The sequence below is a fragment of the Anas acuta genome, chromosome 7 (assembly GCF_963932015.1).
Source record: "Anas acuta chromosome 7, bAnaAcu1.1, whole genome shotgun sequence".
Taxonomy (NCBI): domain Eukaryota; kingdom Metazoa; phylum Chordata; class Aves; order Anseriformes; family Anatidae; genus Anas; species Anas acuta.
This window is the reverse complement of record NC_088985.1, coordinates 27,969,081-27,992,846: the sequence shown is the minus strand read 5'-3', so window position 1 is coordinate 27,992,846 and position 23,766 is coordinate 27,969,081. Positions and strand designations below refer to the sequence as shown.

At 43.2% G+C, this 23,766-nt stretch overlaps 1 protein-coding gene across 3 annotated transcripts in view; it reads right to left on the bottom strand.

Annotated features, from left to right (window-relative positions):
- Positions 1-21,999, bottom strand: part of RBM20 (RNA binding motif protein 20) — a 104,138-nt gene extending 82,139 nt beyond the window's left edge. For 2 of the 3 annotated variants that reach the window (XM_068688505.1, XM_068688507.1), the window contains exon 1: positions 21,601-21,998. In XM_068688505.1, coding sequence (XP_068544606.1) covers positions 21,601-21,755 — 155 coding nt within the window. In that variant the 5' untranslated portion in view covers positions 21,756-21,998. Of the gene's footprint in view, positions 1-21,600 lie in introns of all 3 variants that reach the window. The other variant, XM_068688506.1, reaches the window with a different exon arrangement.
- Positions 22,000-23,766: the final 1,767 nt, after the last annotated feature.

Below are 23,766 nucleotides of genomic sequence, written 5' to 3'. Positions count from 1 at the left end.
ATACTCGACATTCCAACCCTTCGTGTATAGTAGGATTCTAAGGTAATAAATAGTGAGAACAGAAATTTCAAGAAATCATGGGGTAAAAATCTGAAAGTGCAGGTATTACTTGGTATTAATTATCTAGCCACATTTGACAAAGCACAAGTATAGAACAGAATAAAAATCCTCACTAAATCAGCAGCTGAAATTAGAATTATTCTACTTCTTTTTTTTTTTTTTTTCCAAATGTACATACCCTCGTATTTAAAATATTTGTCCTCACAAATATAAATGAATTTGATGAATTTGTTATTTCTAAGCCTGGTTAAAAATAAATAAATAAATTGCTGAACATTAAATATATATATATATATATGTATATGTATATATATATATATATATATTATTTTTTTTCCCTTGTAAGTGCTCTGAAAAATAACTCAAAATAGCACTGTGGAATTCAGGCATGCCTAAATAGCTTTCATGTTATATATGTTTAGCTTGCAAGTAATGATGAATTTGACCTGCCAGTTTCCCAAAAAGACTTTGCCAGGAAAACAAACTCCTGCTTTTAGAAGATCGTGTGTTTTGTTTGTGTGCCATTGGAAAAAAGAAACAAATCTTCTTGATGAGACACAGTCAAAACGTTTTCCTTCTGTGTGTATATATATATATATATATATAAGAATGGAAAAGAATAATTTAAAATAAGAATAAGCCATTATCTCTCAGAAAACAACAGCTACTTGAACTAATGATTTAAATTTCGGTGTTTAACGTGTCTGGAGAATAAGCACAAAAATAGCACATTTTTGCAAGTGCCTTCAAGAGCAGAAATACCCTGATAAGAACAAATGCGAGACACTTGCATTTAATATATCAGAAAATATCTAATTACAGTAAAATTACCTGATGTGCAACAGTATGCTAATGTTGGCCAATAAATAACACGACGGATAACACTCATGAAAGCGATTACCCATTTTGCTTGTTCCATCCACATTGCTTCTTTCTGCAGCTGTCATTCCCCACCTAACCAGCTCACAGGACTGCACAGAGCAAGACAGCCAGCTTGTTATTGCCTTGAGCTTAACTACTATCCATGGAAAAGCTAGGCAATACAATTTGGTAATCCGTTCTATGAGTTCTGTAAAATATATACATATATATATATATATATATATATATACACACACACATTTTTTTTCTGTAATTAGCATAAGAGACTAAACAGACCATGAGGTTTTTGATTGCTTGTTTTTGGTTTGGTTTTAATTTTTTCTTTTTTGTTTAAACACTGAAAACCTATATATTCTGTGCACTTTTGCTCCCACCCTATCCCCCGCAATTTGGCTCTTTTTCAGGATAGAACAAGCAGATGCATATCGACCAATACCTCCGTTTGTCACTTGACTGCTTCATAAAAGCCTCCACCTTTGAACAGAAAATGCAACTAAGGAAAATAAGCAATTTAGACAGGACTAGTTCATAGTTTTCTGTGCATCTTTCCAATAAAAATTATCGTTTAACATAGCTGATTCAAATAAACAAAGTTCTAAGGAAACAACCACAAAATACAGTGATTAAAGCACTACTGATTAACAAAAATTGCCTAACTGGGATTTATTAGAAACTGAGGGCTGAGGTGAGAGGATCAGTGTAATTATTAAGTATTTTAAAGAAGAATCTGCAACATTAAAAAAAAAAATCTTATATGCACCTGAATAATTTTAAAACTAATGTTGCTAAAATGATCTCATGCTATTCCCGCAAATGGGAAGTTACATGAAAATATTTTAACTATATTATGCATAAATAATTTACTTCCAGACAGACAGCTTTTACACTTACAGATAAATTTTCTCTCAAAACGAACAGATGATTGTAAATATCACAAACCACACAAGGAATAATATCTTTTAAAGACTGAGTTTCAATCGACTGCCTTTCATGCTGGCTCAGCCACTTTAAGCTGTGATGGATTTTTAAAAGCTGTTCCAATATATCAAAATCAACTTCGGAATATCTTAACAAATTTCTCAAGTTTCTATGACTAATAGTGTATCACAGCCTTGATAGTTACAAGCTAAACACAACCCTGACCTTTAGCGCTTACGGCTACGAGACCTGTGGTACGCCCGCTGAGCTATATGGCTACGAGACCTGCAGCGTGCACACTGAGCTAACAAAATCTACATTTACAGCAGTGTTCTGCAATGCCAAAAATCCCTCGAGGCAGGATTTTGGTTTGGCTTATACAACCTCTTTAAAATATAGGGTCACTGCTCCTCCCCTGGAAGATAATGCCTCCCACCTCCATCAACAAACTCAATGCTTTTACAGTAGAGTCCACGTAGTGCCAGAAAGCTGCTTGTAATAAAGGATTTTCAAGCCTTTAATAAATATTACATTTCCAGAACAAAAAGTCCTCTCTACCAGCTCTGGACTCTCTCAGACAGTCAAAATCTGGAATTCATTCCCATTGTCTTAAGGCAGGTCAGTGGGTTGGCTTTCTGAGCCCTTTTCTTTTTTCTTCTCCAGGAGTCAAAGCTGCTGTGACTCCATACATTATTTCTTACCAATTGGACAAAGTGATGGATATTTCTTCTTTGTATTACATACACAGAGTTTAGCTGGTGAGGAGGAAGCAGCCAATTCTTACACAAAAAGGTGAAAACCTTGGCTTGGTAGAGGAGAAACTAGGGATCTGGCAGATTAGGATATGAGAGGACATCAGGAAGGCCAGCAAGATTTTGTGTGAGAGAAAACCTATAGGAAAAGTAGCTGAGGGATAGGGGAGGAAAGAGAGAAGGACTGTGGAAAGAAAGGTGTGAACATGCCATCCTTTTGGGACTTTTTGCCCTGCTCTGTCCTCATCACTGGAGAGCCCATTTTCTACACAGCCTTTGCAGAAGACACCAAGAAAGAGGCCTAGAGGCTACGTAACACCGAGCATTGCAGCCCTTCCCACTTCCCATGGTCTTGGAGGAACAGTAAATGAAAAATGAAATTAGCTCTCAGCTATTCTTCAATTTCCAAAAGCCACCATCATTAATTTTGTTTCACACGACAAGGCATGCAAATCAGAACGACAAAGCACATTCATCACCAGCAATGCTGCATCCAGCAAAGACAGCTTGAGTCAATAAAGAAGCCTGGGCTGAGTGACTATGAACAACAAACGCTCCTTACAGGCAGCCAAACCAAAGATCTTCAGGAAACTGTAAAATGAGACGTCCACCATGTAAACCTCTCCTTGTTCCCTCTTCCCATACAAGGGGATGTTTTGGTACTGAACTGTGGAATTCCCCAGAGACGCGATAAAGGAAAAATAAAAACATCCACCAGTAATGCCATGCGTGATAAAAACCATATGAGGAAGTCATCGGGTAAAACAAGCAAGCATGGCACAACCATTGAAACTAGGGTTATGTTAGAAGCTGCTCTTCTTTCCAGAGTGTTTTTCAGCTCCTGTTGCAGGCCTCCTTGCTTGCATGCCTACGGACAGAGCACAGCGATCTGCGGCCTACCGATGGCAGCCTACAGGCAGCTGCTCCCTGGATGATGAGACCACTGTGAGATATTAAATCCATTTCAGGAAGTTTTCTCATCCTTTCCAGAAGCTAGTTAATACTGTGTATTTATATATCTCTTACACTTCTCTGCAGCCCATTTTTCTGGGCTTAATCAAAGGGTAGGATAGCCTGAAGAAGTGCCTACAAAACCCACTCCACAGGACAAGTGCCAGTGGATTGAAACCTCCTACCACAGCCCTAATCTCCCTTAAAGACCTCTTGGATGTGGGTTCAAGTGAGAAAATCTACACAGCTGGATGTCAGGATGCACCAGGAGCTTTCACTCCCCATGTACTCCTCACATCCTGCCTCTGCACAGCAAGACTGCACCTGTCCCAGCACAGTACCCCTGACGCCTCCAATTAATGCTGAGAAAATCCTGAGCTAAGTGCCTACTTAAATTTGATGGGTTTGGCATTCAAATGATGGTCTGTGAACCTAATAAAAGCATCAGTTAGTAAACAACATTATTGCAGGAACATCAACAGAATTATGAGCAACTGCAAGATGCAATTAAGTTGAATTTAGCCACCATGCCCACACAACTAGCGATGTGGTTGTTTCAGATCAATACAAACAACAACCAATAAACACTCCCATTGCTTCTCCAATGAACAAGAACGGGAATTACTGAGTGCTGCTAGAGAAATTTATAGTGGAACAGATGCAAACTACCTTACAGCCCTAAGGAAAATGGAATTTGTTCACCAAAGCATAGTTTGAGCTGGCTAATCCAAGTCGCATATCTAGTTCTTGCAGAGCTTTGAGAAGCAATCAATCTTCTGGCATTCACCAACAAGTGATTTGTTAATCTGCAGTTTTCATAGTGTAGTAAGGAACATTTGAATTAACAAGTTATTTTCTAATAGTCTCTTGGTTACTTATTGGGTATGACAGAGTATGTGGTGCAGTGAAACTGGACAGGATAGGTTACGTCACGTTCTGCCATCTGGAAAACATTACAAGATAATCACTAATACTGTGAAGCCTCCTGAATTTGTTCTTCATATATAATATAGCCATTTGAGCTCTGAAGAGTGATTTGTAAAATATGTTACTGTAATCCTAAGTAGGATATTGTTTTAAATAAAACCCATATCTGAGTACAAATTTAAATTTCAGCTTACATCCTTAACCAATTACGTACCAATGCAAATCTCCACTGATAAATTGTCTTGCTAAATCCATTCTTGCAGTGGATTAGTTAGCTCAGAAAAACGATACTGGGATATAGTTTTTCAGGACCACAAGGTGATTTGAAGATTCCCCAGTGGTTAGCAACTTCTATTCAGTATGTGGTAGGATTCAAGTGCTGGCCCTTGATGGCAGCACAGGAATTTAAGGTCACCGTCTCAGACCACTCAGTGAGTGGTCCCTGTGCTGGTAGGGGCAGAGAGGACTGCTTGTGGGCAGCTGCCGAAGGCAAATGCTCCCTAAAGAATCTACCAGGGGGCAATTCAACAGCCAAGCCCTGTGTTTCGTATAGTCATAGTCGCCTGTAATGTTGCCCGCTCTCCCCAGGAGGAATGCCCAGCATCGCCTGTTATTTCTGGCCCATGATGAGCACGCTGCGGAGCTCGCTCCCGCCGCAAGAGAAGCCGGACGTGCCCCTTGCCAGCAAGGGACTAGCACCACTTCTGTCATGTGAAGCAAAGTTTATACAACAGCACTTAGATCCATTTCTGTGGAACTTGCTTCGTGGCTGGAAGCCAGCATGGGTCAACAACCCGCAGCAGTTTCCTATCATAGTGGTTCCCTTCACAGACAGCCTGAGGCTGATGGATCCCACTGTGCTCCTCACAACGTGTTTTTTTTCCAGGAAGACAAAGACAAGCTCCTGACGAGGCAAGCTGTGAAGAGCTCAGCAAATGAGACCTCTGAACTGGCTTTCCCATACAGCATTCCCATTTTACTTTCAAGCCTTCAGTACTCCTAAGGCGATATGCCACAGGGGTATTACCCACACCTCAAGAAAATATTTAGTTATGTATGTGTGTATATATATATATATGTGCGTACACACACACACTATAACTATATATCTCTCTCTATATAAATATATATCTATAAATATAGATATAAAGCCATGCTCACATAACATTCTCAGCAGCTAAACTCTGCCACAATCCCAAATGTTCAAACAATCAGGTCGCAGTAACCTAATTACAAATTATGAATGTGGTAAAAATCATGGAAGCAGTACCTGATAGAAATTGTTGTAAAAGTGACATCATGCAATAGGCCATACGACAGTCTGAAATCTCAGCCAACAGAAAAACCAAAGGATCAGGGGGAATTTGGAACAATTCTGGTTTGCCTGTTTTTAAAATGTCTTAAAAGTATGAAGTCAGTTTCCATCCTATCAACGTTCATGCTTTGACCTAGACTGCCCCAAACATGTGGTAAGAAACCAACGGACCTTTTGGACAATGTCATTTGTTGTACACAACATTGTTCTAACATAGCTCTTGCATGACTAGAAGACACAACAGCTGTGTGGGAAGCCAAAATGGAGAACTAATTTGTTGGAAAAGGTTAGCAATTATAATAGCAAAATTGTGAATTTTGCAAACACACGCACCAAAAAAAGTATATGCACGTAAAAGTTTATATATTACATATACCTATCAATAATGTTGGGATGCTTTCTATTCCACCTGCACAATATGCCACACAACAAATTACTTCCCTATGGTTTTCCCCAGTTGTTATCAGATCAGGTGACAGGAATCTCTGTATTAGTTTTGTATGCTCTAGTGAACACAGCTTTATTACCTAGCTCTTTAGTTTTATTACCCACTTAAATAAATACATTAATAAATACATTTCATGTCTCATATTTCAAATTCAAAAAAAAAAAAAAGATTATTCTCTGAATAAAGTCTACCATTAAAACTACCTAAAGCAACATTATGAAGAAAATGAGATTTTAATAGTCTAGATAACAAATCAAAAATCCATTTATGTAATCTCTACAGATTTCAAACATGTACGAATGTTCAAACTGCTAAAAAAGAGAGACAGTTTTTAAGTTCTGTAGGAATGTAATCCAATCTATCGAACAGGATGTTACAGAATTTAGTGTTTGCTTTAAAATGAGACAAAGCTGGTAGGATATTTTTAAACTGGCATAGCAATCATATAATGGCTCAATTGGCCCTGTTGAGAAATACACTTTTCAGGACGTTTAAAAGTACAATCAGCATTTCTACTAGATTTGCACTATAGCCATAAGCTTTTCTTTTCCCTTTCAGTACTCTGATCAATTCTAAATGTAACTGCTGTGCTGATCTTCAGCTTACCTTTAACAGATGAGCACTACTAAATCAAAAGCTGTCCAAATTTCCTACTCTGGATTAATATATACATAATGGCTGCTTGCCCATGGCTGGAAATCCTTCTGATCACTTAATGCTGTCAGGTGCCTCATTTCTAATGGTGAAAACATAATCTAAGCTTCCAGAGGACAAATTCTTCAGGCTCCACTTCAAGTGCAGAAGTATTTGAACACAGTTAAAACCCACTGATCTGGTCAAGATTCAGGCACACTGAATCAATGTGAATCAAGACACAAGCACACTGAAGCAATGGGGCTTCAGTGAAATGTTACAATAACAATGCTCATTTACAAGAAATTAAAATATTTTAAAAACTGGAATACTGAAAGCTAAATAGCAGCAGATGTAGACAAAGATGACAGCAGAAAAAGTTTGGTGGGTACTGCCAGTGTAATGTTTCTGATATTGGACTACAGTCTGCGGTAGGAAAACAAAACTATGAATGCAATTAGCCCTATGAAAACCACATTGTTTAGGTGAACAGCATGTCCATATTTAACTCCAAAAATGCAATGTTTCATTCATGAAAGAATTAGGTCTCTCGCTTGTATGTTAGAGGCCTATGTTTGTTTACCAGAGGGAAAACACTCACAAATCTCTGCTGACAAGTTTTCAATCTGAAATCAAAAACCAGGCAACAAGACAGGATGGAGCGAACAGAGGGGTAGTGGCCAACCAAGCCAGGAGGATTTACACAAGAGATGGTTTTCCAAGAGTTTTCTGGAGAGGGCACGGAGGGGGTGGAAGCTTGGAACAAATTCACGGGTGGGCTGTTCCAAGCCCAGAGACTGGCATGCAAAGAGTCCAGGAGACCACAGCTCCAAGTCTGAGTTAACATCGCTGTCTGGCCGCCCAAACTACACTGCCACTAAACACCACGAATAGCAACGTGGTTCTCACCAGCAACACAAATGTGCTGTCATCCAACACCCAAGCATAAGAAATCTCGGGTATTTCTGGTAAGTGAGGAGTGAGATATGTGGAAGTACACCAATCAGGTCAGCAGCACGTGGAAATTGCCTGGGGAGATGGAACCACACTCAGTGCCGTCCCTAAGCACCAGCCACCCTAAAGAAAGTCTGCAGCAAACAGTTTGCTCGCTCATCTGTCAGAGGTGGGCCTAAATACAGACTCCCATATGCACACTCCAGCAGTATTTGGACATTAAAGGAAATGTCTTTAAAAGCTTACCAACTCACCCAGCTTCAGATCAGTACATGACAAAACACAAATGACATGATATGAAGGAGCTTGAGTACTACGTGACTGGTACAACCACAGGGAATACTTGAGGATGTCTGACACCACAGCTGCTTCCACTGACAAAAGCAAAGAAATCAGAAAAAGATGGAGATGTATGGATTGTAAGCATTGTACAAAACAGAAAAAAGACAAGGCAAACACCATTTCCAAAAGAGAATTCAAAGAAATGTGCCTTTTTCATCGTGAAAGGGGATAGCTCTGAAGAAGTACCACTACCCTTGGTGCAAGAGAAATGCAGGCACAGCCTGTGCTTCAAACACCTGATAGCCAGGGAAATCCAGGAACAGATGCCACAGGGAACAGACAGACAGACGCCCTTTTCTCTTTGTACCTCTGGGTGCAAGGACGGATTCTCAGCACAGTGTTAACGGGACGGTGTGTTACCAGCACTATGCAGGGAGATGATTTGAAGGAGGAAAGCACACCCTCTGCAGGCTAAAAGTAAGTGTCTGGAGAACATTACTCCTGTGAGCCAAGAACACTTGATTTCAACAAAGATATTTGATACGCATTTTTCATAGATTTGCTGAAACACAGGAAGATGAATTCAGTATATCCAAATCAGCAGAAGAGTGTCAAATCCATCATTTATAAGCAGTTCCACTAAATTTCATGCACTGGGGTCACATCAGCCCTTCTATTCAAACACGAAAGAAAAGGCATAGAAACAAAATAAATAATATTTTTTTTTTTTAAAAGAAAGCTTGCATAAAACAAAAGATGAAGGGAAAAAAAAAGCAACAAAACATTTTCAGTAGTTACATCATTTTATATTATTATGACCAAATGAAAATTATTCTTTTTAATACGCCTTTTTTAAACTGGGCTTCTTCATGGTATTTTCCAGAAGAAAATCATGGAAAAGATATAGGAAAACATCATTTAGTTGCCTTTTTGTTTTTTTCTTTTTGGAGCAGTTACAAATAGGTTTTAAACACTTACCATGAAACTTCCATCACCGTAAATAACTACAGAACTACAAATTAAGCATAAAATTAATTAAACACTAACAAAAGAAAAATATACACTTTTTCAGTGTGTCCATAGAAATGATGAATGTAATTATAGCTCAGCAATTTGAGAAGAGAATATTTTGAATAAGTAGGTAATTAAGTTAAGAGAGGCCTAAAGAAAGATTTCACACTCACATTCATATGCTGAAGCAGTTTAAAAATAGAGTAAGAACTGCCTGACTTCACCTTTTAATTTTAGCTGGGTGATGAGCTGGTCCCAAAGACAGAAAGGCACAGCAGGATTTTTTCTCTGCAAAGTGCCCTTCGTATTTTTATGAGAAGGAAATGCAGTCTGTTCTATTAATAACCTGCTACAGCTCTAGATAAGTCTAGGCACCCTTTCCATCAGGAAAAAAGTTCTGTTTTGAGAGTATCAGTGATTCAGAGCAACAAGGAGATATACTGAAGTTGGAGAACCTCCCAACTGCCCCAGCCGCTTCACAGTTAAATGAAGTCCACACAGGAACAGACATTTAGCTTTTGCATCAGTCACCTCTTGCAATTACTAAAATTGTAAGCACACCACTTTGCTCTCATGAGGAGGAAAAAGCAAATGACCAAGTTTACACCTTGAGATAATTTTAACTTCATTCTCAATTTAATTAATATCTGGAAAAGCAAACGTCGATACCAACTATCCAAAACTACACTGCAGAAAGAGGGGGGAGTTGCTTGACACAATGCCAGCATAGCAGCTAGACTCTCCCAAAGAATCTGGGAAAAAACGCTTTTTTTTTTCCCCACATAAAGAAAGATTGATTCTTCTTCTGGATATGCCTCCCTCACACTTTGCGCTTTCCTGACATCTCTGTGATTAACCTATCTCAAACACCAGCTTCCCAATAGCAACCCCCAGGCCGTTCAGCGTTGTTTCAGCCTGGCAAATTCTTGCAGTGGGGCAGGGCTGAAACCCTTCCCAGTCAATAGCTCCACACAGAGAACTTTTCTGTCCTGCAGAGAATGGTGAAAATGGAAACGGTATTGGACGACACACATTCAAATCTTTTTGCCAACTTATTCTTGCCAAAGTGACAGCTATCCAAGTGGAGGTCCCCAATACCCTCAGCTGTGTTAGAAGCACCACCTTAAGCAAGATTAATTGTGCTTTAATGATGTTGGCAGCCTTACCACTGAAGTCTAAGTAGGGTCCTAAGTTAACAGTGCCATGAAAACAACTCTTCTAAACTCTCCTCTTGTCTCCCTCACACGTATTCAGAGCAACAATGAGCAAGAGGATCCTTGATTTCTTTGTCCTCTTTGCAACTATGCTCAACCTTTAATTACAGATTCATGTCAGGCTCTGCCTGTAAACTTGCTGCATGTGTAAATACAGGTCCCTGATTCACTCCAGCTACTCCCATGAATAAGCATTTGCAGGTTTCTTTGCCGTGCAGATGTACTGCGAGTTGGTGAAAGCTCACATCAGCATCGTGCTGCTCAGCAGCCACTGAGCGAGGACACGCTGCCATCCTGAGCTGCAGCCCCTGATCTCGGTAAGCTGTTTGCCTAAAAGCACAGGAGGGCCATGCTGGTCTCTAATCAGAGCACTCTTACGCAAGCAAGCCTAAGGAGGTATTTGTTTGTACCCACATTCCCAGTATCTTTTGGGTTGAATCTGAAAACCACCATTATTTTCCACAACCCAGCACCATTCCCAAGTCATGTCAGAAGTTCCATATTGTTCTGAAAGCTTTTTCCATTATGAGATACAGATGAAGGGTGCTGTCTTTTCTTCCAGCTGGAGCATGCTCTGCATTTCATTTGTACAGATGCAATTAGCTCGTTTATCACTCCGAGCATTTCTAGTTCAATTGTTGGATGCCAGAACTGGCCCAGGCACCAGCAGCACCCTATCCCTGCCACAGCAGTGACATTGCACTTGACATCTCACATCAAATGACATTAAAGCACTTGAATGTAAGGATTGGAGATGACCAATTCTGCTTGTTTTATTTAAGATCTTTAGTCAAAAATACCTCCTGACAAGAAGGTTGTCAGCTGACGTTTTTACTGTCTCCGGCATAAGTTCAACACAAAGTTTGTTGAGCGAGGTCATCACTCACTGTATCGCTATTTATAGTTACTTACTCTACCCTTATCCTAACAAGACCCTAATCAACAAAGCTTCTGATGACTTTTGTTTGAAGGATCTTTAAACATAAACAAATTATCTATTTGTCTTGCTTTAAAAAGAATTATTTGAAAATTCATTTAAAAAATCAGCTAATTCTTCTTCCTTCCCTTTTCATATGTAATTCAGATAATGCTTCTCTTTCACCTTCCTGTGTAAAGATATCAGTGATGGGCTTTGGGGAAGAAAGAATGATTTTATGTAGTGAAGGATAAGGAGATTCATGATCATCCAGTAACTAATTTATCTTAGCCTCTTCTAGAAAGAAAAAAATATCTGTTTGTAAGAGCCTGCCTATGATCACACCCCTTCCTCCCACACAGCCACCTTCTCCCTTCAGCAAGGTAACACACCAGGCTCCATCTAACAGCAACTGCATCCTTGACAAAGCAGTTCAGGTTTCCAGAAGAAACACACACAATTTTTATTAATTGCTCAAACAATCAGCCAAATTGGAGTTTGTTTCCAGAGCCCCTGCAGCAGGATCCAAGTCCGAGATCAGAACCTCTCCTCTGGCTTTATTAGGCTGCCACGTGGGACCCATGTGTGCAAGGAGCATTCTTCAGGGCTTAACACAGACAATATAACCATTATAGCACTGGTTTTAAGGTATGTTTATAGAGCCTAAAGTGGTCATGGTCTCCAAGCCAGTCTTCCAGCTGCTGCAATAGCATCATCACCACCGAAAGCCCTTCCCCAGAAGAAACGCCTGCTGCTCTCACTGCTGCCGCCCATGCTGGAGAAAAGAGTTCTTTTCTTAGCGAGGTGCTTACCCCAAGAACTGCCAGCTTTGCTACAGCTAAATAAATAAAATTACCTCAGAGATTTTAAATTCAGAGCTGCGTCTGTCTCAGAGTTACAAGCTACTCTGTTACGTTTAAGCTTGAAGCAGCTTTTTTCCTGCCTCCCTTGGTCGTTCTGGTGTCTCTTACAAGCAGGGGCAGGCGGCAGGGGGTGAGAAGCGACGTACTCCAGGTCTCTTCAAATTCCTGAAATGTCTGGTGTCAGGACTGGGGCCCATTTGTCACAAGTCACACCCTTGGGAGCTCTCTGCCTTGTCCACTGGGAGAACAGCAGCAAGCCCTCCTCCCACACCGTGCTGTTTGCACAAACTGCCCACATGGAGTAAAACGTAGACACGGAGCTGATAGAGTGGTGTGCTTCTGGTGAGGGCTCCCTGGCATCCAGCTAAGAGGTGAGAAAACTAAATATAACAAACTTAAAACTACAATTATTGTAGGGGAGCCTGCCAGAGCTGCTCTGAAGCTCCTAATGGTCTGTCGGGGATTTATGGATCAGCTGTGAAAATTTACTCACAGCTAAAACTTGCCAATCAAGTCTTCGGCTTTGGAACGCTGCTACCAACTTTCTCACAATACAGCTTGGAAGTGGAGAAACAACCAAAGCAAAACTGTTGGGTTTAATGCTTTGAAGAAGGACGTGCAAAAGAAAAATCTGCTATACTGAACAGATCAATAAGAAAAGTGGGAGGAATCTCTCTTCTGCATGTTTCTTAGTATAAAAGGGCCTCCTATTATACACAGCAGGGGAGGACAAACAAAGCAGTGCCAAGAACTGAAAAATGCACAGTAAGAGGCAGTATGCTGCACAAGAAAGGCTCCAAATGGCCCTGACTTACAGTTTGAAAGAGGCTGAGCTGCCACATAAGCCCACAGCTGTGAAGTTTTACACTCCAGAGTATTGCTTTTTAAACACCTGAGCTCATTAACATGCTATTAGAAAGCATGCAGGAGTAAGGCCAATACTCCTCCCTGCACAGCACCACGCTCTCTTTTAAAAGAAAAGGTTCAATGCTAGAACACAAGGTATCCATTTTATTGATTGGCTTCCAAAGTATTAGGCGTTTCCTATCAGTGCTCATTGTTCTTGATGCTTCTGTGCAAGACTCCCAGAGACCTGGCAAAGCAGTAAGCATTCATGGAGCCTTGGAGACCTAGATGATGGGATCTGATCCTCTAAAGCCTACAGGCAAAAATAATCCTCATATGTACAAATGCTTTGCAAGCCCAGTCTCATAGCATACGCACAATATCTAAAGAGGAATTTAAGTCTTATTTACCACTGCCAAACAAACTGGATTGGCTGCTTAAGATATTTATGTAATATATGAGTGTTGCTTTACTTTGCAATATTTAAACAAAAAGAAATAAATAACTTCTAGTCCCCGAAAATTTCTATTTTACCTTTTTTTATTTGCTAAAGGAAATTCAATCCTTTAATACTTTGCAATGTAAAAAAAAAAAAAAAGTGATTCACATAAATTTTATTGTCAAGTATGAAGTAGCTTGTCAGCACTTTTTACTTCTTCAGGAGCTTGAAAACAAAATATTGAAGTAACATCCAACACAGTGCAGAAGACATGAGAGCTGACTTCGATTCAAGTACCGCTGAACTTTTTGTTTGCACCACTTCATCTATGAATCTCTTCGCCCACTGCACTGACAGAGGTATCTGCAAACACCATCCCAGTCAGCCACTGTTTTCCTGCATTACTTTACAAATACATTCACCTCCAGATACATCAGGGACTCTTTCCCAAGCATAATCCACCTCAGGACAACCTGAGGCAAACCTCTCAGGCCATTTCAAGGAGTCAATGGAAAGGTGCCAGCAGAAGGGTAAGCCTTGCCTGTACGGGGAGGAGGTGTTGCTACAGAATAGAATCATGACCTTGAATGAAGTGGCAAATAAAGAGAAGAGCCCAACGTTTGGTTGTTGGTTGGCAGGACTGTAGAAAGCTGTAGGTGACCTTACAAGAATGTGCCATGAGCAGGGCACAAATGGATGGCGCAGAGCACAGGGATAGCGGGGTGTGAACGTTAAGATGTGTTAATGGAAGAGCTTGGAAGATAAGAGGAGCCTGGGGCAGAAAAATACCTCACCCTAGTTTGCTAATAGCTTTGTCTGAGGTTTTAGGAGACAAGTGCCACATTTTCTTCAAATCCCTTCCTCTCACTGAGTTGCACTTAACCTCTGGCAAAGAATTTTAATGTGAGGCAGTAGAGGAGATCCACAACTGCAAGCAATGCAAATGGACGTAATGCACAGCTCTGTTGGGACTGGGGGAAACTCCTCTGTACCAGAAGTTTTCTGCCCCCAGTCTAGTTCCAGACAGAACAGAAAGCAGGGTGACAAGCATTCAGGATCCTGTGAGACATCATATGGCATTTTGTTCTCAGTAAGTAATTTGCAGATTTTATTTTACATATTAAAAAGAGAGGCCAAAAAGAAAACAAACATTGGTCAGTGTAAGAGCTATGTGTGTCATCAACCTAATAGATTTACTTAGTGTATGTTCCCCTAAGGGAAGGGCATGTTAATCAGCAAAGGCTGAAATAACATTTTTTACTGCAGAAACAGACTGTGGTCAATTTATTGCTGCTTTCCAATATAGCATGTGCAAAAGCCCACAGAAGGGTATTTATTATCTCAATAAAGGAAACCTCGGATGTAACCTTGGCTGTCAAGGCACTTGTTGGAGAAGTACTTAAAGCCTGTTTTTTTAAACAAATGTTCAAATCTATGTAAAAATACAAGAGCAACTCCTGCACATCTCCAAGGCTCTGTGTGAGAAGCAGCCCTAGCTTGCAGGTGCCATCACCACACACATCTCCCCCTCCAGGATAAAAATAACCACAAGACATAAACTTTACTTTCTGATTGAACCAAATTCAAAACATTTTACATTGTCCAAATTCCAATACTTTGCAGCCCGCTGTACAGAAAACCAGGAGATTTATGGCAAGCTGAGGAAAGCTAGGACTAGAGAACATCACACGCTTTTGGCACCTCAAAAGCCAGTAAGCCAGGCAAGGGACCAGGTGAGCAGAAGTCAGCCAGAGAGCTTACTCAAAGCCTGCCCACAATACATTTTCTCCATCCATCCTGGCTGGCAGAAGACTTAAGGGAATTACTCAGGGGAACAGGAGTTAAATATTTCCTTTTCCAAACCTTGTCTTTTCCTAGTAGGAAGTATATCCAAGATGATGAAGCAGAATCCCCATTCTTAAAGTAGTCACCACCATTAACATTTAACGTAGCACAGTCTAGGTTTAGAGTTAACTCCATGCAGGAGACGGACTGCACTTCACAGCCCTTAGAGCTACAGTTTCACATCACTCACAGACTCAGGCAGTGATGGTGGCATCTTTGAAGTCTTCTGCAGGAGCTGGTGAGACACCTGCACATCTTTAAAGTGAGATGGCAGGTGACAAATCTGAACGGCTTCATTTGGAGACAGCACAACCCCACCACAGCCCCACTCACTGCCAGTTCAGCTCATCTCCCAACAGAGACTTGCAGAAAATGAACAAGTCTGGCTCCCTTGGAGCTCCTCAGATGCACAGGATAAAATATATGGTGGTTTGTGGTATCGGGATCATATCAGTTAAAGTCACATTTCACAAGTTTGCATTAAAAAGAATTAAAGCAGCAAGCCTGCCACAATAATAATTGCCTCTGTGCACTGATAACGAAACACTGATCCTTTAACAGAAGCCTCTGCCCCTTTGCAACAGAATACACAATGCTTTTATTCTGCATTTGTTCCAAAGAGGCAAGATGCATTTGTAAAGTAGGCTGGGCTCGTGTTGCCAGAATAGGACAGATATTAAGCTTCTCCAAAAGCCAAAGGCGCAGGTTTTCTGGTTTCACCCAGCATGCAGTGACAGCTCCACAGTGACGGGTCATTAGTGTGACAAGGAGAAAGCAGCTGGATACAGAGGGGCAGAGGCTAACAGAGCGATTACATCCTTAAACCAACTGTACTAGGTTACAAAGAACGGGGCAGGGGGTGTATGTGTGCGTGTATGCAGGGGAATAAAGTCCGTCGGGCAACGTGTCTAGCTGCAAATCAGCTCAGAAGAGTTAGATTCAACAAAACTTCAAGACGGCATAAGCTTCAGAAAGAGCAGATTCTATTTGAAGAATGGAATTTTAAAGTGACTAAAATTAGTATTTCACACAAATAACCCATTTCTTACCCTGCTAAGGAAATTCCTGCAGCCCTCTATGAAATATAATCATACCTTTAAAGATTTTGTTCCTCCCATTTTGGCAGTCCCCAGAAAGGACCAGAACTAGAAGGCACTGATGCTTTTACCCACACCTCCATTCTCCTCTCCTCCAAATGGGCTTTTAGCACACAGAGAAGCATTCGTTCAGTTCCCTGCCTGCAAGTTTGAGTGAATAAAGAGGAAAAAACAAAGCACCCATTTCCCAGTCTTCCCATTGATGGGAACAGTAGTATTAAGTTCCCAATAAAAGAGCCAGATCCAGGCAACTTAGTTACAGTAAGGAGGACTCCGCTGCCATGTGTTGTGTTCCACAAACTTCTTACTACTCCGCTTCTCATCAGCTAAGGATTATTTCACTTCTTATTTAACTTGGTACTGGTGCTGTTAGCTCAGTCTCCACTAAAATATGGAAAATAATTTTGACATTTATGGGTGACTAAAAACTTATTGATAATTGATAATAAAAGCCAGACTATACAGAAATGTTTGCATACAAGGCACTTCTTTCATTATTTTTTTTTCCTGATCCCTTTCTACTTTGTACCTCTGTGCTCCCTCTTCAATCTTTAAATGCATTTTAATGAGTTCCTCACCCAACAGGCTGTTGGTTTAAAAAACATGTTTAAAGAAAATCAAAAGATTTCAGGATAAAAAAAAATAGTAATTTTTGTTTAAACTGTAACATCTATAGAATGAATTCATCTTTGATCTTTAGGTCATACCTTTTATAAGGGACATGGTGGGGCTGTTACTGGTTCCTCCCCCTACTCTTCCTCCCTCTCCCCTCAAAAAAAGGACGTTTTACATGACAACCAGAAATGTTATGAAAAAGAAATATGAAGATAAATGAGATGTTTTTGTTACCTGACAGTGAAGACAGTTAGCATCCCTGATGCTACTTTCTACTTTTTGTGAGCAACTGAACCTAGAGGTGCAGCACCTCCAGGTGCCCTCCGCACACACATTTCAAGTCCCGGTTTTACTGCCGGGTGAAGTATAGGAAGAGACTCAATAATTACACAACAAGTAGCCAAAAAATTCAGAGGAAAAACGAGGTTCCCTCCTCGCTGTCTTTCCTAATACAGAGAGACAATGAATGGGAAACGCAAAGGGAAGTTCAATAACGTGGCTTTAGTTCCCACATTCTCTAGCAAGTCCCACACCACCCATACTGTGCTGGCTGCTGGGTTCAGCTCCTTGCCCTTGTTTTGTTAACACCTCTCAGCTCATACAGCTACAGAGCTCGGGTTTGTTTTCACTGCCATTCAGAGAAGTTACAGTTGTTACAACACAAACTAGATGAGTTTTCAGGGCTCTGCTGGTCAAGGAAGCAACTCAGATTTTGGAGATGTTCTTTAAAAGGCAAGTAAACATACAAAGCCTGGATCAGTGACAGCAAGAAGAGAAACAGTAAAACCAGTGTTTCTCTAATGTCCTCTTGTTAAGTATCCGTTTTGCCTTTGCCATATATGCCAAACTATTTGCCATGACTAATGTATATAATGGGAGTACATTTCATATTTTATCTCTCCTGAGAGACCTTGGGTTGGAAAAAAAAAAAAAGAAAACCCTGCGCTTTACACTAAACAGACAATGAAAAATAAAAAAGCACCTGCTTAAAAATAATTGAATTAAAAATATATTTATTTTTTTCCAACAAGTTTCCTCCTTGCTGCTATAGGAAATAAAGGACTCAAAGCATTCAGCACCAGCCTGCTTGCTTCTGCCTGTCCCCAGAACTGGCACAAACTGATGACGACTCCAGCACAGATGTTGGAAATTCCATCTTGCTTCCAGAGGAGCTCAAAATCTCTGGGGCACAACCCCTTAGGAAAAAAAAAATAAAATTGTACATTAACTTCATTTCCCCCCCCCACTGTTTTTAGACGCCTTATTCAACGTGTAAAATAAATGTAGCCCTATATCAACACTGGGAGCTCAGAAGTGCTCCCTTTCGACTGAGCATGTATTACCCATGACAAATTATTAGAACTGAAAGCACGGAGCTAGCCATTAAAACGTACAGAGAGATTGCATTTCAATAGTCAGGCCTCCTATAATTACAGAGGTTGCTTGTGGCACGTTTTAAGCACGGACTTTCACAGAAAGCAGTCGTCATGAAACATCTTTATACTTAGACCACAACCACCACTTGGTCTTTTATTTCCAGACAGCTGCTCCATCAGCCTGCGGTGAGCCACACACCTGGAATTATTGGTGGGAGTGCCCATGCACACCAGTCAATCTAACAACAGGTGATAAAAATTGTCAGACTCTGAGATGTTGTGTAAATACTGCATTGAGTAATACCACCTCCAAATTATAAACAAAAAACTTTGCTTGTAGAAGCAGACCTACCTGTAGGGAGGAGAAAGATTTTATTGTTTTTTTTTTTTTTCTTTCTGTGCAGAGCAGGTATTTGAGGACTTCTCAAAGGTTTCACATATTTGTTTCACTTGCCAATGCTACAGGCATTTCTACTCCTTCCACACCACCATAACGGAAATGGATGGATGCCAACCAACACCATTACAATTGTCCTTTTCCTTCTTCTCAGTCTTCTGCTTTATTTCATACGCAAGCATATGTTTTTATCAGTCATCATCAGAGTGTGCAAATTCAGGTTTTCCCTTCCCCACCAGCTTATCATTCTCAGCCCAACAACATAAGGGCTTTGGAATGCTTTTACTTTGGGAAAATTTGAATTATTTTCCCATCAAACATCCCAACCACCTACTCAGATAAAAAGTTTTAACTGCTCTATAAATCTTATGATTGGACCTTTAGTATCAACTGCAATGACATTTTCACTCAGAGGGGGAATACATACATCCAGCTTAGTTCAATTTAGTTCTTATTTTATTTGGACAGGATTCAGATAGGAACATCAAGAGATTCCGTTATATTTTAACATTAAAATTACATTAGAAATGTTAGAACCACCAGTTGTTTTGCAGTAAAATAAAACAGTGCACATGCTATCTGCCTTGTACGAGTTCAGCCAACAGAGCCAAAGACATTTCAGATCTCCCGTTTTGCTAAATTTCAATCCCTATTCAATGCTCAGTGTTCACAGTGAAATTTCACCAGCTGCCCACATAAGAAGTCATTTTTTAAATGACGTAGGTCTTCACCTAACATCTGTAAAAGCTTCTAAAGTATTCTGGGGGGTGGAGAGGGAAGGAATCCGGGGAGCTTTGTAAGTTTAAATGGTATAATGAAAAATAGAAGCGGTGAAAGATTCAGTTAACCAACACGCAGCATTCTGAGCTGTACCACTCAGAATTGCCATTCTGTAACTGTACGCTTGTTTACTGCAGCTCACAAAGCAAAAAGACAACAATTGGGCTTTTGTTTTGTATTTAAAAAAAAGAAGAAAAAAAAAAAGCCGTTAAGAAAGTCAAAATTCTCAGGAAGATGTTGATATTTTATTTCCTAGTAATGAAACCATCGTGTCTTCATTTTGTGCTGAGACAGAGGGATCATCGCTTCCCTTAGCCTCTTCAAGTATGTTATGGTGCCAGCCATTACACCTACCCCAGCAGACTAGAAATAAATAACAGCAGTTTAAGACGTGCCCTGATGCATCCCTTCCTAATAACCACCAAATGCACTGAATATCCAATTCAGATTATAAAATATAGAGAAAAGCAAAACAGAATTTGCCTGCATTTCCAAGTAAAAGCAGGGCGGAGATATAATTTTTAGGTAAACAGAGGCGCACGCTGAATTATGTCACGCGGTTACAAAACAGCGCGATCAAGTTGCAGGACCTTAGATGGAGACGCTCAACGTGTGCCATTCTGTGCCACATCACCACGACAGAGCGCAGTCAGGACACGGGACCCCTCTCCAATCTTTTCCCTGAAGATAATCTCAATAAGAAACCAGTTTCAAGCTCCCCTACCTAGAATTAGGCAGTAGGTGGGACGGGCGAAAATGGGATGGATGCCTTCGCAGATATCGTGCGCCACAGGACAAAATTAATCGTGAGGCAGTCCTGACAGATCCACCTGACCTGCACCCATGTGAAGTCTTGAGAAACATTAAATAACGAGGGCCGACACTGGAGAGCACAGTTCAAGCTTTCAGGCCGATTTTGCACAAGCACAAGTTACCTTCTGGTTGCACTACAACTCACAGGCGGCTCTTCAGCTACCCAGCCGAATTAGGAAGCCACCATTACTGTTTCAGTTTCAGCGTGAACTTCCAAGTCTGTGTTTCCAAACAGGAGTAAAAACACGGATAATAGGAAGGATTGTTAACAGACTAAGTTTCAAAACTTGCCTGAAAAACATCCCCCCGGAAAACAAAAATAAAACTAAGCTCCGAGAAGCGTAAAGGCCACCCTGCAAGGAGAATTTACCAGCGGTTTCCTACGTGTTTACAAACGATACCGCAGCTCCCGACTTACAATCAGCTCGCCGCAAAGCTGAAGCTGTGCGCACCGCTATTTATACGGCCGTGTGCTGGGCAAGTCCTTGGGGACGGGGCCGAAAGCTCTCCCTCCAACCCCTCCGTGGCTGCTTTTGCTGCCAGGCCTGCCGAGGAGGTGATCCCGGCCTCCCGGTGCCCCCTCGCAGCCCTCCCGCTCTGCTGGGAGCCTTCCCCGAGGATTTAGGGTTAGGGGCAAACGGGGCGCGGGGCTGCCCGGGGCCGGCACAGCTCGGGTCGTGCCGACGCTTGTGCTTGCCAAGGTTCGCCTCCCGGTTCTCCTTTACCTCAAAAAGCAAGGCTCCCCCCTCCCTAAAAAAAAAAAGTCCTTTTATTTTCCGTCCCCCTCCGGAGGGAGAAGGGAGCAGCGGGATGCCGCCGGTGCCGTGCCCTCCGAGAGCGTGGGTTTGGGGACAGCCAGGCAGAGGTGCGGCACGGAGACACCCTCCTGGCCCCCCAGGGACCCTCGGGGGGCGAAGGAAACTCCCCCGAGCGCGCTCCCGACCCCCTCGGGACCCGCAGCGGCTTTGGGGGCGCCGGGCGCCGCCGTGAGAGCGGGGCCGGCTCCGGGCCCTTAGGGGGGGGACACCCCAGGGCGCTGCCATCCCATTGCCGAGCCGGGCCGGGGGGGCTGAAGCTGGCGGCAGCGGGGCCGGGCCGACCCCCGTCCGGGCGGCTGTCAGTCTGGGAACGGAGCGGGGAGGTGGGGAGGGGGGGGGGGGGGGAGGCAAAAAGGAGGGAGGGAGGAAAAGAGGGAGGGAGGGAAGGAGAGCGCCCCGTGCCCGCCCTGCCCTCCCGTCCCCTCCCGTCCCCTCCCCGGCTTCTTACTTGTGCAGGAGCTGGGGCAGGCTGGGCGGCGGCGGCATCCCTCTGCCGGGGCCCCGGCCGGGGGCCGAGCTGCGGGCATCGCTGCGGGCATCGCTCCCCGGCCGGGCGGCGCCGCGGGGGGCCGGGGCCTGGCTCATGGCAGCGGCGGGGACCATGCGGCGGGGGGGGCGCCCGGGAGGCAAGGACGGGGGGCCCGGAGGCGGCCGCGCTCCCCCCGCCGGGCTGCAAGAGGAGGAGGAGGAGGAGGAGGAGGAGGAAGAGGAGGAGGAGGAGGAGAGCCGGGAGCCCCCTGCGGCTGTGCCCGCCCTGCGGCGCCGTGCGGGGCCTCGGTGCTGCTGGCGGGGCTGGGGGCGGGCGGCGGCGCCCCCTCCCCTGGCCCGGCTCGGCCCGGCCCCCCCCGCCCCACCTGAGCCCGGCCCCTGCCGCCTCCTCTCTCTGTCTGTCTGTCTGTCTGTCTGTCTGTCCGGCTGTGTGTCCGTCCGGCACCTGCCGGGGACCCAAAGGCAGAGCGCCCCGGGGGATTTAACACGCCCCGGTGGGGGTTTTCCTGCACCGCTTCGCTCCCCTTCCCAAACCGGGGGGGGGGGAAAAAGTGTGCACGTCGCGAGAATCCCCCGGGGGTAGCACCTCTGACAGCAATGCCATCAGCCGCCTCCCCGACACGGGCTGTGTCAGCCAGTGTGGGGTTGGATGGGGGGCTGTGCCCCAGCCCCGCAGCCGAAACAGGGCAGAAATTGCGGTGCTGGTATCGGCTGGGGCTGGACGTGTCCCTCCGGGTCTCCCTGTCCTGCTCAGGCTGAGCACCCTGACACCTCCTCTTGCATCGCCTCCGAGTGCCGGGCACCCTGCCCCCGGCAGACACCCACTAGGGGAAAGCAGAAATGTCCGGGATTTGGGGAAAATTTAATCTGAATTGAGGGGAAAGACAGGAGCGGGGAGATCGGGCCCTCCTCCCCCCTGCACCTGGTGGAGTCACTTAGGAGCACGCTGCCTTGTAAATGGGCACAAAATATTGCCACCAGGGACTGGAAAATTTACAGTTCTTCGCATTCAACACGTACTTTGCCCTTAGTTCACGGATGGGAAGCACTAACCAGGTGCAAGGCAGCAGAGAACCAGGCCATATTTCACCAGTTTCGTTATTTAGGAGTAACACAACACCCAATGAACCTACTAAAGAGGAGCGGCGATCAGCACATGTGTATACACATGGATTTGCTCACACAATGCTCCAACAAATGCATTCTGAGTAGTTTTGTAATGTCACTTGTTTTCGGGTTCAGCTAGGGCCGAGGGATGGTCAGCACGGTGTAACCAGCAGATCTTCCAGCAAAAGACAGGTACGGTCCTGCAGGCAGGTGAGGCAAGGCGTGGATTTCCCTTCTTGCCAGAGCAGCAGAGAAAGCCCTGAAGAGCCCCAGCGACAGCCCCTTCTGCTGCCTGTAATTATTTGAGGAAGTGAAAGATGGTGACTCATGGCTCGGAGGGCAGCAAGAGCACAGCTATGACACCAATGCACGGCCGTGGATTAGAAGGTGGATAGTCACAAGAACGTGTTACTTCGCACAGACAGTTATATATTACATCACTTGTAAAAATGGATCAAGTGTGTTTTACTAGCACTGCTATTCCTGCATTCAATGCATACAGTGAAGAGCTTGGCACTCAGAATGAGTGTTGGGTCTGGAAACTTTGCAAAGTTTTGCTCCAGTCACTCTTTAAAGTCACAGTCCTCATTCCTACATCTCTGCTCTTTGTCAAGCTTTTTTACTGTCACACCGTGGTGTTTCGTTTGGCACAGGCTGGTTTGGCAGGAGCACTTTCCCCTTGTCTCCACCTGGTCCCTACTTACCTGAACACAGCTGCATGAGGCTCCCTCGGACATGCAGGGCATTAACTCGTTGTCTTAATTGCAAATAAATGAGTGGGTGTGTTACTGACTGAGAGCAAGTAGGGACTTACTAAGGCTAACAGGATCTTTCATGCAAGAAATCAGCACGGTTTCTGTCCAAGCCTTGCAGTATTTTGATAGCACTGGCATAAGAGAGAGGGAGAACAGTCGCTGGACAGTATAAATGAATCATAGAATTGAACAAGTACAAAATGCTACACAAGTGCTTCATATTTTCCTAATATGCACCACAGTTAATTATGCATGTGGAGAAA